This window comes from Squalius cephalus (assembly GCF_949319135.1).
Source record: "Squalius cephalus genome assembly, chromosome: 6".
Taxonomy (NCBI): Eukaryota; Metazoa; Chordata; class Actinopteri; order Cypriniformes; family Leuciscidae; genus Squalius; species Squalius cephalus.
The window spans coordinates 4,958,867-4,973,965 of NC_137127.1; the positions used below are offsets into that span (position 1 = coordinate 4,958,867).

Genomic DNA, 15,099 nt, shown 5'->3' on the forward strand with positions numbered 1-15,099 from the left:
TACTTGGGGAGGTTGTACAGTGGCGTCATTCTGAAGCAGGCCACCACTGCCTTGCGACGCTGTTTGGACAGAAGCTTGTGCCAAACTGTCTTCTTGCACTTGAATGCATGCTCAATCTGATGGAAGATGAAGAGGATGAAGAAATGGCTTAACGCCAAGGAAAAATAGTGTGTAAGTGTATGTATATGTGCAAACAGGCCTCACCAGCTCAATGTGGTAGAGAACAGCTGAAACCTCCTGAACTCTCTTCACAACCTTCTCCGGTGCATCAGCGTCTTCAGCCTGACCTGAGGTCTCTTTATACAGAGCCATCTGCCAGCGCATGGACGGGTCGTCAACCTACAGACATGTATACATGCAGACACTTATATTTCACCAAAGACTTTAGATAGGTGCACTCACATTACTATGAACGGGAGAAAGTGCAATATGACCGGAGTAAATCCCGCATTATAAATAAAAGAGCCAATCGGAAGTCAGTGTTCTGAGTGTTCGCTAATGACGGCATATGTGCATTGAGTGGTCTAGCCAGAAAAATGCCTTTTTTAGTCATGATTTGAGCATTTGGAAAAAATTTTTATGAGACCGCTGTTGTCAGATTTCATTGTTCATTTCAAATATTAAATTCAATCGTAAGCTTGGTGAACAGATTTAGAGAATTTTATGTTTCCCCATTCAAAGAGATAGGAGCTGTACTTGCATTAGTGAAATAGCTGCCCGAGAGGCGTTTCAAAGATGGCCACAGAATGAAATGACTTGGGGATTTTGATTATACTGAAGATGTTTCCTTCACTTGTCTGTGTCTGTACTTACCTTGCCCTGTAGATGCAGGTTATTCTGCAGAAACTCTCTCACTTCCTCATCTGTGTCTTTCTGTAACATTCAAATCACCAAAAAGTCAACCAAATGAATATTATTTAATAGTACTTAGTGTAATGCATTACTGTAATTTCATTACTTTTCCCTTGAAAAAGTAAAGTTATGGATTACTCTTAACTGTTCTGTAATTCAATTACAGTTACTTCTGATGTAATTGCATTAAATACTGTATAGACTACAACAATTAACATTTAATGTTAAAATGTATGTTTTTAATATAACCTTCTCACTTTAATTGCTTTGCTCAGTTCAAGAATGATTTATGCAATTATATATTGTTTATTTAAAATAATTAAAATAGCAGTTTCATGTCTATCCTTGTATTGTGCAACTGGTCGAGGTTGATATGGGATTTAGAAAGTAATCAGTAATGCAATACTTTTTAGAGAGAGTAATTAGTACAGTAATCTAATTACACTGTTAAAAATGTAATTAGTAGTTTGTAATTAATTACTTTTTAAGAGTAACTTAAACAACACTGCTATTTGATATATACAACCAATCAAAAGTTTGGGGTCAATAGGATTAAAAAAAAAACTTTAAATTGATCAAAAGTGACAATAAAGAAATGTATAATGTTACAAAAATGTATTACATAATATATAAATATATAAACTTATTATATTGATTACACAAAAATATTAAGCAACACAACAGTTTTCAACATTTATAATAATCAATGTTTCTTGAGCAGCAAATCATCATATTAGAATGATTTCTGAATGATCAAGTGACACTGAAGACTCGAGTAATGATGCTGAAAATTCAGCTTTGATCACAGGAATAATTATATTTTACAATATATTATAATAGAAAAAAAGTTATATTAAATGTAATAATATTTCACTGTTTTACCATGTTTTTGATTGCATAAATGCAGCCTTAGTGAGCAGAAGAGACTTATTTCAAAAACATCACAAAAACTTACCGCCCCCAAACTTTTATAGTATGTTTTTTTAAATGTTGTTGTTTGGCAGTATATCAATCAACCATCCTAATCATTCTATATGGCTTTAACATATGGCTAAGTACCAGAGAGTAGCGGATCTTGGCCAGATTGATGAGCTCTTGGTCTGCAGGCGAGCACATGTTGAGGCCGATCGGGAGCAGTTTCTTCAGAGCCGCTACGATCAGCGAGGTCTGAACGGAATAACGGTCCCCGCGACGCTTCTTCTTGGTCCGCTCAACATCTGAGCCTCCACCCTAGAAAAATCCTGCAGAGTTAGACTGACACAACGATGGGCTTACCTAGAAACTCAGGTTTGACCACAAACGGCCTGTTTTGGGAAATGAATAAGGGTTTGTTTCAAAAAAGACTAAAAAGTCTTTAAAATTATTCTTTCTAAGTGAATAATATGAATATAGAAACAATTCTCTGTAAACATCTCCCTTCTGTAAGTGTCTTGTTTTCTGAATAGATTATAATTAGCTACAGCTTTTACATTGTTAAATAATGTGTTAATGGTGGCTAATTTCTATGTATTGGGGGAAATTTACCAAACTAGCGTTGAGGGAAAATAACATCATGATTCAAGGGCATGTTATACTCTATCAGTCAGTTTATTAGGAAATGTTAGTGCTAAACATACAGCAGTCTCGTTGTTAGTAGTGTAAGGTCGCCCACCCTCCAGCACAGCACACTTAAAAACATCACTAGGCTTTGGGGCCGCTCCATCCCTCACACACACTCTCTGAATCTGTGCCTGTAAGACGCCATTAATGACTGTTGCCTTCTACAACACAAGCTCCCTCTGGCCTTTCAAAGACAAGAGGAAAAATGAAGACGAGAAAAGACTAGCATAGAGAAAAGAGATAAGGCTAGACAAGAGACGAGATGAGAAGAGACTAGATGGGATGCGCAATTTGATTTTAAAGGTGCAGTATGTAATATTGACAGCTAGTGGTTGAACTGGGTACTGCAGTCCAAATCATAATAGGATATATTATCTATTATATGATTATAGTATTATTAATAATAATTATTGTTATTATTATTATTTTATAGATTAATAATAATAATAATAATTTATTATCATATTTTGAAACCAAAATATTAAATAAAACAAGAAGAAATATTGTACTAGGTTAAAAATAAGTACTTAAGAAAAATATTATAATAACAATAATTTTATTTTACAGTACAATTGTAAAAATAACAGTACTAATATCTGTGTCTTTTTCTTCATTTACAGACTTTAAACCACTAAGCTTTTATTGTGGATGAAAACGTAGGGTAACATGGTTTATAAACAGGATTATAAACGCTTCTTATTAAAAAAACATTTTGAAACGTGTTGCGTGTTGTTTCAAATGCATGTTAAGTAACATTTCTTTAATGTTTAATTGATTGATAATCGCACTAATCCATATCGCGATTTCGAATTTAGTCTAATTAATCATCCAGCCCTAGATGAGACAATCCAAGAGAAGAAATCAAGAGAGGAGGCATGAGAAGAGATGAGATAAGAGGAGAGATCAGTCGAGATGAGGAGTGTATTAGGCAGAGGGAACCCATGGTGAGGAGATAACAGATGCTGCTCCAGTAATGGCCGTCTCACAGCACAGAGGAGGAGGTGCTATCCTCCAAAGTCAATAATATCCTTGTGCTAGCTAACACCTGACAGAGACAAACTTTTTAGGGAAGTGAGCAAGTGAGTTGGGTTTGGGGAACATGTCGACAGAATGGACACATTAATCAAATAAAAGGAGCGGAAAGTACAGAAAGTACTGGATACAGTGAATTAAACAAAGGGAGGGAAATATTAGATGAGAGATGTAATGAGAACTGTTCCCTGATAGGAAAAGCCATGTTCCCTCTCTACATTACCAATGTGCTCATACATTTCCCTGAAATTTGTGAAGATTAAGTGATGGGTAATGGTTTGTATATTTGCTCCTAGTGAGGGAGCATCACCACCAGAGCTTGTGGGGGGGGAAAAAGATCAAACATTAACATCAAACCGGACGACAGAAGTGAAAGAAGTCTGCAAGAACTTGCAGCAGTCAAAATCCATCAGAGGCACATCAATCAAAATCACTGTCAGGACGATGGGACTCAGATCCAGCGGGAGTTAAAGATCCAGCTGAAGAGAGTGCCATGTTCCTGAGACTAAAGTCTATGGCTGAGGGCAAACACACCTCACACACACTGGCAGTGAATTAGGGTTTGGACTTCTGGTTGGTGTGTGTGTGTGTGAGTATTTGCCAGTGTGTGTGGGAGATCGCCATGCGATCAGCACAGCTCTTTTTTTTTCGTGCAGAAACACGGTCTGACCTCTCCGTCTCCGGCCTACAGACCCCGAATCCACACCGAGACAGGACACAAAGAGAGACAGCACTGTTAAAACTTACACCCTCACAGACAGGAAAAAACTTCAATGGATCTATAAACCCACTGCGGGAGCAAAAACAGTGTCTGTCCTCAACAGGACACGAGGACATCAGTCGTCTGAAGAAATGGAGTTTTAACAAGTCGAATAATTCTCATTTCATTTTAAACTAAATCAATCATTAAAAAAACTATTTGATACAATGAGATGGCAAATAAAAGAGGACATCTTTTAGATTTAGACTCAAATGTTAGTGGCAGTAAGTGGACGGACTCACCTTGCTCATCTTGCTTTTGCTGTCAGCAGTGAGGAAGGACATGTTGTTGATCTCATTCATCACCACAAAGTTCTGTTCCTCACGCTTGAAATTCTGCAGAGTAAAATGAAGAGAGAATTATGCTGAATAACAAAAGAAAAAGAGACAAGAGGTGGAAGGAGATGAGAGATGTGAGAAGAGACAAAAACAAGACAAGAGATGAAAAGCGATGAGAAGAGACGACACAAGAAGACATATTGGAGGAGACAACATGAAAGGAGACTAAGGGTACGTTTTACATGACAAATTTGCACTGAAAAAGGTCAAGTTTTCCTTTGCGTTTTAGAAAAGTTTCAGGTACAGACGACAACGTTGTCAAAACGATTTGCACGGATCCACAAAAACGACAAAAAACGCAGTATTATGCTGCCAGGCCAGTAGATGGCGATGCCACTTAAAGAAACAACACATGCCTGCACACATACACAAATCTTCTACAGAGCGGTGAATACAAACAATGTTGAACACACAATACACATGTGCATGCTATCGCCATTTCCACAAATTCTAGTTTTTGTAGTTTACGCAAAGACAATAACAGCATAGTTTTCAAAGAAACTAGCGTTTTTGGGGCCCAACATGGCATTATCGTGAAAATAAATGGCCAAAACGCATACAAAGTTTATCGTGTAAACGCCCCCAAAGTAGGGATGCACCGATATGAAAATTTTGGCCGATACAGATAACCGATAATTCTTTATATTCGAAAGCCGATAACCGATATATTGGCCGATAAATCTAAATAAAAAAAATGTATATAATTTTTGAGAGCCTGATTACAAAAACAAAAGTCATGTCATTAAAAGCCATGTCCCAAGCACACAATTCTAATGTTCTCATTATAACTGTATGTAGTCTATATGACAGACTTGAGCTGCACATGTAGCATTTAACTGTATTTTCCTTTTTTTAAGTGATTCCAATCATATTTCAAGCAATTGAAAACCATCATGGTGAACAGTGCGCATCTGAAGTGTCTCAGGTGAAGGAAATAATCCATTATTTATCAGCTTTAATATATTGACCAAATTGGACCGATAACGATAACATGAAAAATGAACATATATTGGCCGATACTGATATGGTGGCGATTTATCCCTAGAAGAAGGGACTAGTCAAGAGACAAAAAGACATAAGATGAGATTTTAACTTCTTTTAATTGTAAGGAAACAGACTTACGTGTGATTTAGACCAGAAGATGAAGACTTCTCCAACCATCCTGAAGAGGTCCTCCGCATCAGGGTCAGGACAGGTCAACCACCTCGCCCTTTAAATGACATAAAGAACCAAATCAGACAATCTTACTCCTTCAAAGGCTTTAAAGGTACGTCTGTTGGTGATCTTCTAATAGAAATAAAGGATGCGGATGAGCGATACCTGTTGTTGTCCACGTATCGGATGAGTAGCGGGTAAAGAGCATACAGATCCCTGCAGAGCACAGCGAACTCATCACGAATGGTTCCCTCTTCGCTGTCCACCTCTGTCTTTCCCTCCATACGCAGCTGCTCCTCCTCGGCCACCACCTTTCCACTGCGTTTCTTCAGCTTCTCCATGGTGGGGATGAAGTGGGACTTGAGCATCTCCGGCTTCGCTCTGCTCACGATGGGCTGAGCAAACACTGTGGAGGAACAACTCTGTTAGAAAGGCCCTGTTTACGCCTGGTTTGAAAAAGCGTATTGGTCGATCGGATCACAAGTGGACGACGCTACATACCTGTGTAAATGGGGTCGAATGGTAGTCAAAAACGCATTCGACCAGATTGCATTCGTAGTGTCATGTTCATAGTGCCTACTCTCCTTCTACTGACCTAATGCGTAAACCATTATGGGAAGCGGCTAATAAACTTTGACGGCTGAAGACCCAAGTTTGGTTTAAAGATGAAAAACGTACCAGTCTTGATTGCTAGGGCTGGGTTGAAAATAGTGTTTTCTCGATTTCAATTGATTTTCATTTTGATGAACCGATATTTATTCTTAAATCCCAAGAATAGATCCAGGGCCGGTGAGTGGCCCATTTTCAGATAAGGATTTCATGCCCATAAGACCCATAAGTTTCAACAGGAAATTACAGATAAAAAAAAAAATTAAAATCAAAAGAAAACAATCAAATCAAACTTATTAATAGGTACAGCTGAAAAATACAACACATTCGATTGAAAAAGTCAAATAAATAGAAATGAATATCAGACAGCAGTATGGATTAGACCAGGGGTTTTCAAAGTGTGGGGCACGGAGAGTGGTAAAAATTATAGCCTAATAATTAGTTTAAATTAATACATTTAAAAAAGTTAAATTGTTATTATTCTGAAAATAAGGCCTCGTTTACACTGCAGGTCTTGATGCCCAATTTACCATCCGTTTACACGTTCTTTCAACTGTATCCGATTCATGTGTTTACACTTGCCATACTAGGCTATCTGAAACATCACGCATGCTTAAAGTGTTAAATTCTCTCGCACAGATGGACGAATGCGAAATATGCTTGATGCTAGCTCTGCGATATAGGCCTATGCAAAGTTCGCCAAACATCACCATGATTTTGAGCCATGAAAACCGATCTCGAAATATCCGAATGCATGCGTTTTTTTCCTGTTATGTTTATCCTGTTTTCCTCATATGTGTCACATATGAGCAAAAAATCGGAATTGGGTCACATTTCACTGACAGTGTAAACGAGGCCATAACTGCACTTTTCAGCACTTTTCATGTTAACACAAACAATGATAAAAGTGAGGAGTTAAGAGTCTGACATTGCTGTGTGTGTGTGTGTGTGTGTTTTTTTTTTGTTTTTTTTTTTGGGGGGGGGGGGTCATTGGGGAAATTGTGTCAAAAGGGAGGCCCACTGTCTTAGACTTTGAAAACGCCTGGATTAGACTATCGACAGGGTCGATATATGCTATAGTATCGAGATTCGGAACTGAATCGAATTGCAAGCTTGTGAATCAAAACTGGATTGATTCCTACCCTACTGACTGACTGCTATTTATTTCTCACCTGCCAATCTCTTCATCCAGGAAGCTTCATCAATGCCCAGGTTGTTGACGACAATCTTCATGATGCTACCCAGGAGCTGATTGAGTTGTTCGGAGGTGACGTCAGTGCACAGATTGCCCTCCTGCTCGGGGAAGTTCTCCAGGCCTCTTTCCCACCAGCGGGGAAGATAGTTGCACAGCATGGGCAGGGTGATCTCAATCACATGGGGCATCTCTGTGTAACGCGCCCCGGACTCTGCCAGATCCCCGATCTCTTTCATCAACACGTCCAGTTCAGGGATGTCCAGACACAGTTCCTGCACTTGACTGGGCAGACCCAGAACTAAAACATGGATGAGGGAGTTAAGGAAGCGTTAGTTGATCGCAACAACCATTGATGGTATACGTTCAGAGTGAGCTACTGACTTGTTCTCTCTCGTGGGGTTTTGGTAGTGTACACAGAGTATGCGTTGAACTCGTTGAGGTTGGGCTCCAGGAAGGCAACAGGCATGGCAGCAGCCAGATGAGCCAGACACTCTCCTAGAGCTGGTCTTTGGCTGTGTGGTATCACACCATAACATTCATTAACACATGCCATCCTGTAAAACGGTTCATATACAAACAAATGCGCATATATGAAGCTGTTTCCTTACTTCTCAGCATGAGGGGTCTTTACAGTGCCCAGGGAATAGATACTGCACATGATACGATAACAGGATATCTGCAAGTCATCCACTGAGTCATGGAGGAAAAGAGACAAAAATGAGGGGCTAAAAACGGGAAACTTTTTATGCGTTTTGGCCGTCCATTTACACGACAACGGTGTTTTGGGGGCCTGAAAATGCACACTTTTGAAAACGGGTTCAAAGTACTCATTTGTAAAATTATAATAATACAGCGTTTTTAGTCATTTTCGCGGATAAATAGGGATAATTTTGATACTGTTGTCGTCTGTTAACGCGTAAAAACACAAAGGAAAACCTTTTCTGTTTTTAGTACTTTGTTGTCGTATAAACATACCCTCAATTACTACTACAATATCACAACTATTCACATATATATTCTTATTTTACACAACTCTTGATTGTTATTTTTGTTATAACGCTATATTTTGCTGAAGAGTTTTCAGAACAAATTAAATGAAATAATATTAATTTACACAGCTTTCACCCTTTGTATTAATGTATATTTTATACATTTATACTATTAAATAAAATTTCACTATTTTTAAGTTACATTAAATAGTACAACTTACTTATGCTGTTTTCATCGTTATTAGTTTAATTACATAAGATTAAATTACACTTATTTATGCCATTATTGTTATTTGACGTTATTTTTCACTGCTTTAGCAATACAGGTTTTTGTCATATTTAATGAAGCACATTAATGCCGGGTACACACTGTACATTTTAGCCCCGATTTGAGATTTGACTGGAAATTACATCGGCGACAAACTACAGCCAATGAGAGAGTTCAGGGGGAGGAGTCATGGACCGGCAACAGAACATCAGCAAGCATGGCTTCTGCAAGCAACCATTCTCTCCTTTATATTCATCTTTTTTCTTTTTCGCTGCAAATCGGCACACAGAAAACTTGGATCACAAGCTTCTTGCATGCATCATTTTAACAATTGTGTCAATTCTCGCGTGTGTTTTGGTTGTTTGTAGACCAGACAGAGTTGTCAGCGATTCTTTCCATTGAAATAATGTGTAAAATATGAACAGCCTTTTCAATTTAATTCCTGTCACCATCTAATTATTTATTCCCTTCATTAATCTATTTATATTTTAATTAAATGTACTCTGCTATGTAGGTTCATTTTAGTCACGTTAAATGAAAACCTATGAAAATATCTCACAAATGACATCATCTCCAAACTGGTGCTGGGCGATGTGGTCGAACAGAGAAGTGAGCACTGGCAGAAGAGCAGTGGTGGTGTAGCTTATGTTCTGAGATACACCTTTCACCTGTTACAGAGACAGAGAGAGGGGGGAGAAAGGGGCTCAATTTAGAAACTTTGACAAAGAACAAAGGAAAATCTCAGAGAACAGGAACATGTTTACATCTGACCTGGTTTTTGGTAGACACCTTCCCCAATTTGAGGTTCTCAACCATCTTCTCAATATCATCGGCAGCACTCTCAAAGAAAGAGCGCAGACCAGCCTTCACAATCTCAGGCCCAGATTTCATCACAGTCCTGGAAGAGAAAGAAAAACAAAAAATAAGTATGACTTTTAATACATAAACATTAATTAAATGGATAGATCACTCAAAATTGAATTGTCCTCAATTACTCACACTAATGTCATTCCAAACCCATAAGACTTTCATTCATAGATTTAATTTAAGCTTTTATTCACATATAAACATTGATCCGTGCACTGTGAAACGGAAGCTCAACCGTACTTGCTTGAAGCACGAGAACAAACCTCACTGGTTCTTGAGAAGCTCAAACGTGATGCGTAACACGAGAACAAACCTCATTGGTTCTTGAGAAGCTCAAACGTGATGCGTAACACGAGAATGAACCTCATTGGTTCTTGAGAAGCTCAAACGTGCTGCGTAACACGAGAACAAACCTCACTGGTTCTTGAGAAGCTCAAACGTGCTGCGTAACACGAGAATGAACCTCATTGGTTCTTGAGAAGCTCAAACGTGCTGCGTAACACGAGAATGAACCTCATTGGTTCTTGAGAAGCTCAAACGTGCTGCGTAACACGAGAATGAACCTCATTGGTTCTTGAGAAGCTCAAACGTGATGCGTAACACGAGAACAAACCTCATTGGTTCTTGAGAAGCTCAAACGTGATGCGTAACACGAGAATGAACCTCATTGGTTCTTGAGAAGCTCAAACGTGCTGCGTAACACGAGAACAAACCTCACTGGTTCTTGAGAAGCTCAAACGTGCTGCGTAACACGAGAATGAACCTCATTGGTTCTTGAGAAGCTCAAACGTGCTGCGTAACACGAGAATGAACCTCATTGGTTCTTGAGAAGCTCAAACGTGCTGCGTAACACGAGAATGAACCTCATTGGTTCTTGAGAAGCTCAAACGTGCTGCGTAACATGAGATTGAACCTCATTGGTTCTTGAGAAGCTCAAATGTGCTGCGTAACACGAGAATGAACCTCATTGGTTCTTGAGAAGCTCAAACGTGCTGCGTAACACGAGAATGAACCTCATTGGTTCTTGAGAAGCTCAAACGTGCTGCGTAACACGAGAATGAACCTCATTGGTTCTTGAGAAGCTCAAACGTGATGCGTAACACGAGAATGAACCTCATTGGTTCTTGAGAAGCTCAAACGTGATACGTAACACGAGAATGAACCTCATTGGTTCTTGAGAAGCTCAAACGTGATGCGTAACACGAGAATGAACCTCATTGGTTCTTGAGAAGCTCAAACGTGCTGCGTAACACGAGAATGAACCTCATTGGTTCTTGAGAAGCTCAAACGTGCTGCGTAACACGAGAATGAACCTCATCGGTTCTTGAGAAGCTCAAACGTGCTGCGTAACACGAGAACAAACCTCACTGGTTCTTGAGAAGCTCAAACGTGATGCGTAACATGAGAATGAACCTCATTGGATCTTGAGAAGCTCAAACGTGCTGCGTAACACGAGAACAAACCTCACTGGTTCTTGAGAAGCTCAAACGTGATGCGTAACACGAGAACAAACCTCGTTGGTTCTTGAGAAGCTCAAACGTGATGCGTAACACGAGAATGAACCTCATTGGTTCTTGAGAAGCTCAAACGTGCTGCGTAACACGAGAATGAACCTCATTGGTTCTTGAGAAGCTCAAACGTGCTGCGTAACACGAGAACAAACCTCACTGGTTCTTGAGAAGCTCAAACGTGATGCGTAACATGAGAATGAACCTCATTGGTTCTTGAGAAGCTCAAACGTGCTGCGTAACACGAGAATGAACCTCATTGGTTCTTGAGAAGCTCAAACGTGCTGCGTAACACGAGAATGAACCTCATTGGTTCTTGAGAAGCTCAAACGTGCTGCGTAACACGAGAATGAACCTCATTGGTTCTTGAGAAGCTCAAACGTGATGCGTAACACGAGAATGAACCTCATTGGTTCTTGAGAAGCTCAAACGTGATACGTAACACGAGAATGAACCTCATTGGTTCTTGAGAAGCTCAAACGTGATGCGTAACACGAGAATGAACCTCATTGGTTCTTGAGAAGCTCAAACGTGCTGCGTAACACGAGAATGAACCTCATTGGTTCTTGAGAAGCTCAAACGTGCTGCGTAACACGAGAATGAACCTCATCGGTTCTTGAGAAGCTCAAACGTGCTGCGTAACACGAGAATGAACCTCATTGGTTCTTGAGAAGCTCAAACGTGCTGCGTAACACGAGAATGAACCTCATTGGTTCTTGAGAAGCTCAAACGTGATGCGTAACACGAGAATGAACCTCATTGGTTCTTGAGAAGCTCAAACGTGATACGTAACACGAGAATGAACCTCATTGGTTCTTGAGAAGCTCAAACGTGCTGCGTAACACGAGAATGAACCTCATTGGTTCTTGAGAAGCTCAAACGTGCTGCGTAACACGAGAATGAACCTCATCGGTTCTTGAGAAGCTCAAACGTGCTGCGTAACACGAGAATGAACCTCATCGGTTCTTGAGAAGCTCAAACGTGCTGCGTAACACGAGAATGAACCTCATCGGTTCTTGAGAAGCTCAAACGTGCTGCGTAACACGAGAATGAACCTCATTGGTTCTTGAGAAGCTCAAACGTGCTGCGTAACACGAGAATGAACCTCATTGGTTCTTGAGAAGCTCAAACGTGCTGCGTAACACGAGAATGAACCTCATCGGTTCTTGAGAAGCTCAAACGTGCTGCGTAACACGAGAATGAACCTCATCGGTTCTTGAGAAGCTCAAACGTGCTGCGTAACACGAGAATGAACCTCATTGGTTCTTGAGAAGCTCAAACGTGCTGCGTAACACGAGAATGAACCTCATTGGTTCTTGAGAAGCTCAAACGTGCTGCGTAACACGAGAATGAACCTCATTGGTTCTTGAGAAGCTCAAACGTGCTGCGTAACACGAGAATGAACCTCATCGGTTCTTGAGAAGCTCAAACGTGCTGCGTAACACGAGAATGAACCTCATCGGTTCTTGAGAAGCTCAAACGTGCTGCGTAACACGAGAATGAACCTCATTGGTTCTTGAGAAGCTCAAACGTGCTGCGTAACACGAGAATGAACCTCATCGGTTCTTGAGAAGCTCAAACGTGCTGCGTAACACGAGAATGAACCTCATTGGTTCTTGAGAAGCTCAAACGTGCTGCGTAACACGAGAATGAACCTCATTGGTCCTTGAGAAGCTCAAACGTGATACGTAACACGAGAATGAACCTCATTGGTTCTTGAGAAGCTCAAACGTGATGCGTAACACGAGAATGAACCTCATTGGTTCTTGCTGAAGCTCAAACGTGTTGTGTAACACGAGAATGGACCTCATTGGTTCTTGCGCGTCAAACACATTTTATGTGAATAAAAGCCTAACGAAATAAGTTCATCATATAAAGCGATTGCGTCTCTTCAGAGGACATGGATTAAACTGCTCGATTCATACGGATTTATTTTATGATCTCTTTATTTGAAGCGTCAGAGTTTTAGGGTGAACAGACTTTCAATGGAGGGACAGAAATCTCTCAGGTTTCATTAAAAATATCTTCATTTTTGTTCAAAAGATGAATAAAAGTCTTGATGGGTGAACCCTTTTAAGCCTTTTGGGGTGAACTAACTTGAGGATGTAAATGTCAGTAAAATACAGGGAATGATGTGGTCAACAAACATACCTGGCATCCAGCGAGCGGGAAAGAATATGAAGACAGTTGACTACGGCGGAGGCATCAGTGCCTGCACACACAAACATTCAGACCATGACATAGGCCTTAAACTTTCACCTACAATTAGCCTGGCTACAACATATGGACTGAGGCTTCTATGCTACGATATATGACACTGATATACAGTAGAATGAAGAGGTATAATAAAAGCCAAAGCAGATATTCTTCCGAAATACCGAGCCAACACTGCAAACGATGCACCAATTTAAGCAAAGCACTGCAAATCATTAGAGAAAGAAAGAAAGAAAGAAAGAAAGAAAGAAAGAAAGAAAGAAAGAAAGAAAGAAAGAAAGAAAGAAAGAAAGAAAGAAAGAAAAGGAGGGAAATAAAACCAACAAGAACTCGGAGCAAATAAATGGAACTATTAGGAACGGATGTACAGATGGTGTGAAACATTAAATAAAAAGGGAAAGACAGTGGAAAAATGAAATGTGCAATCAGGCCATCATGCAGGATTCTTACCAAAGAGGGAAACCCTGTGTCTCACCAGACCAGCCAACTTACAGAAGATACTGAGATAGAAGATACATAGATAGAGAAAGAAGGAAAAAAGAGGGGTGGAGGGTTGGGAAAGAGAGAATGGCATGACAAGGAATAAAATGGTGAGGTTTAGATAATGGAAAAGTAGGAGCAAAATAACATGATCCATAGAAGATAAATGTAACAAAAGAATGAGGAGACCCGTGGGAAAATACTCCAGGAAGGGGCAGAGAGAAAACCAACAGACAAGAAGAAGAGTGAGGAGCAGAGAGGGTGTGACAGGTCAAAACTATCATAACCAACATCGTTAAAAAAGGTTTTACGCTAACATCGTAATCAAATTGAAATCTTTAAGGTACATAAAAAGATGACTACCCCCAACACTGCACATTCTCATATCTGACACATCCATCTGAGGTCTTGGAGAAAAATATTTATTATAATGTACTTTAAATAACATCAAAACAATAGCAGAAAGATAGCAGTTCTGCTGTTGTTCATTAATACCAGTAGTGATGTAGTCATCAGTGTCCCAATATGAGTGAGCCATTACTGTCCTTACCAGTGCCCGAATTCATGTACACGATATACTGATTCATGATCTAGGGAGCTGATTGAGACGCACCCCAGGACCAGGGTTGGGAACCAATGGAATAGGATACCACAGAAATATAAAGATCTGTAGCATTAGTTACCTAGCAATCATCTCCTTCTCCTTGTTGGAGGCATGACCACCACTGCCCAGGACTTTTGCAGGAGTGGACAGGAAATACAGACAGTGATTCTTAAAGTACTGGTTTACCAATGGAAGCAGAATCTACATGAAGACAATATAAAGAGAAAGAGGAGAGTGTGAGAGGCTGTATCTCTTCCAACTAATTCCCACTGATCTCTGTTTTATTTAGCATGCACTCATTTTGCTGGTCAAAGGTGTCTCACCTTGGCAAAGAATTTAATCTCCTGTTCGTGAGGAGATTTCTCAACTCTTCCACTGCTCACAACGGCCTCTGGAGTAACAAACACACAGAGCATTCATCAAAAACACCTTCATCGAGAGCAAGCTAACATCTACAGTTTTTAGATGGAAGAAATAACTGCTATGGATATATACCAAGATGAGCAATAAACTCCTGCGCAATCTCCATCCACTTCAACAGCTTCTGCAGGAACCCGTAAGCAAACCGCTTCTCAATGGAGGAAATCTCCTGCTCCATGTCCTTCAAACCCCTAAAGAAGAAAAACAGT

The 15,099-nt window shown here is 39.9% G+C and overlaps 1 protein-coding gene across 4 annotated transcripts in view; it reads right to left on the bottom strand.

The window, feature by feature from the left end:
• The window catches only part of ryr1b (ryanodine receptor 1b (skeletal)), a 120,329-nt gene that overhangs the window by 38,844 nt on the left and 66,386 nt on the right, over window positions 1-15,099 (bottom strand). For 3 of the 4 annotated variants that reach the window (XM_079873970.1, XM_079873969.1, XM_079873972.1), the window contains exons 59-76: window positions 14,966-15,081; window positions 14,794-14,861; window positions 14,550-14,671; window positions 13,837-13,886; window positions 13,324-13,384; window positions 9,569-9,695; window positions 9,357-9,465; window positions 8,149-8,230; window positions 7,922-8,052; window positions 7,518-7,838; window positions 5,902-6,142; window positions 5,704-5,791; window positions 4,486-4,578; window positions 4,154-4,168; window positions 1,912-2,082; window positions 814-873; window positions 205-339; window positions 4-116 (exon numbers count right to left, since the gene is read on the bottom strand). In XM_079873970.1, the coding sequence (XP_079730096.1) occupies window positions 4-116; window positions 205-339; window positions 814-873; window positions 1,912-2,082; window positions 4,154-4,168; window positions 4,486-4,578; window positions 5,704-5,791; window positions 5,902-6,142; window positions 7,518-7,838; window positions 7,922-8,052; window positions 8,149-8,230; window positions 9,357-9,465; window positions 9,569-9,695; window positions 13,324-13,384; window positions 13,837-13,886; window positions 14,550-14,671; window positions 14,794-14,861; window positions 14,966-15,081 (2,103 nt within the window). The remainder of the gene's footprint in view (window positions 1-3; window positions 117-204; window positions 340-813; window positions 874-1,911; window positions 2,083-4,153; window positions 4,169-4,485; window positions 4,579-5,703; window positions 5,792-5,901; window positions 6,143-7,517; window positions 7,839-7,921; window positions 8,053-8,148; window positions 8,231-9,356; window positions 9,466-9,568; window positions 9,696-13,323; window positions 13,385-13,836; window positions 13,887-14,549; window positions 14,672-14,793; window positions 14,862-14,965; window positions 15,082-15,099) is intronic. The other variant, XM_079873971.1, reaches the window with a different exon arrangement.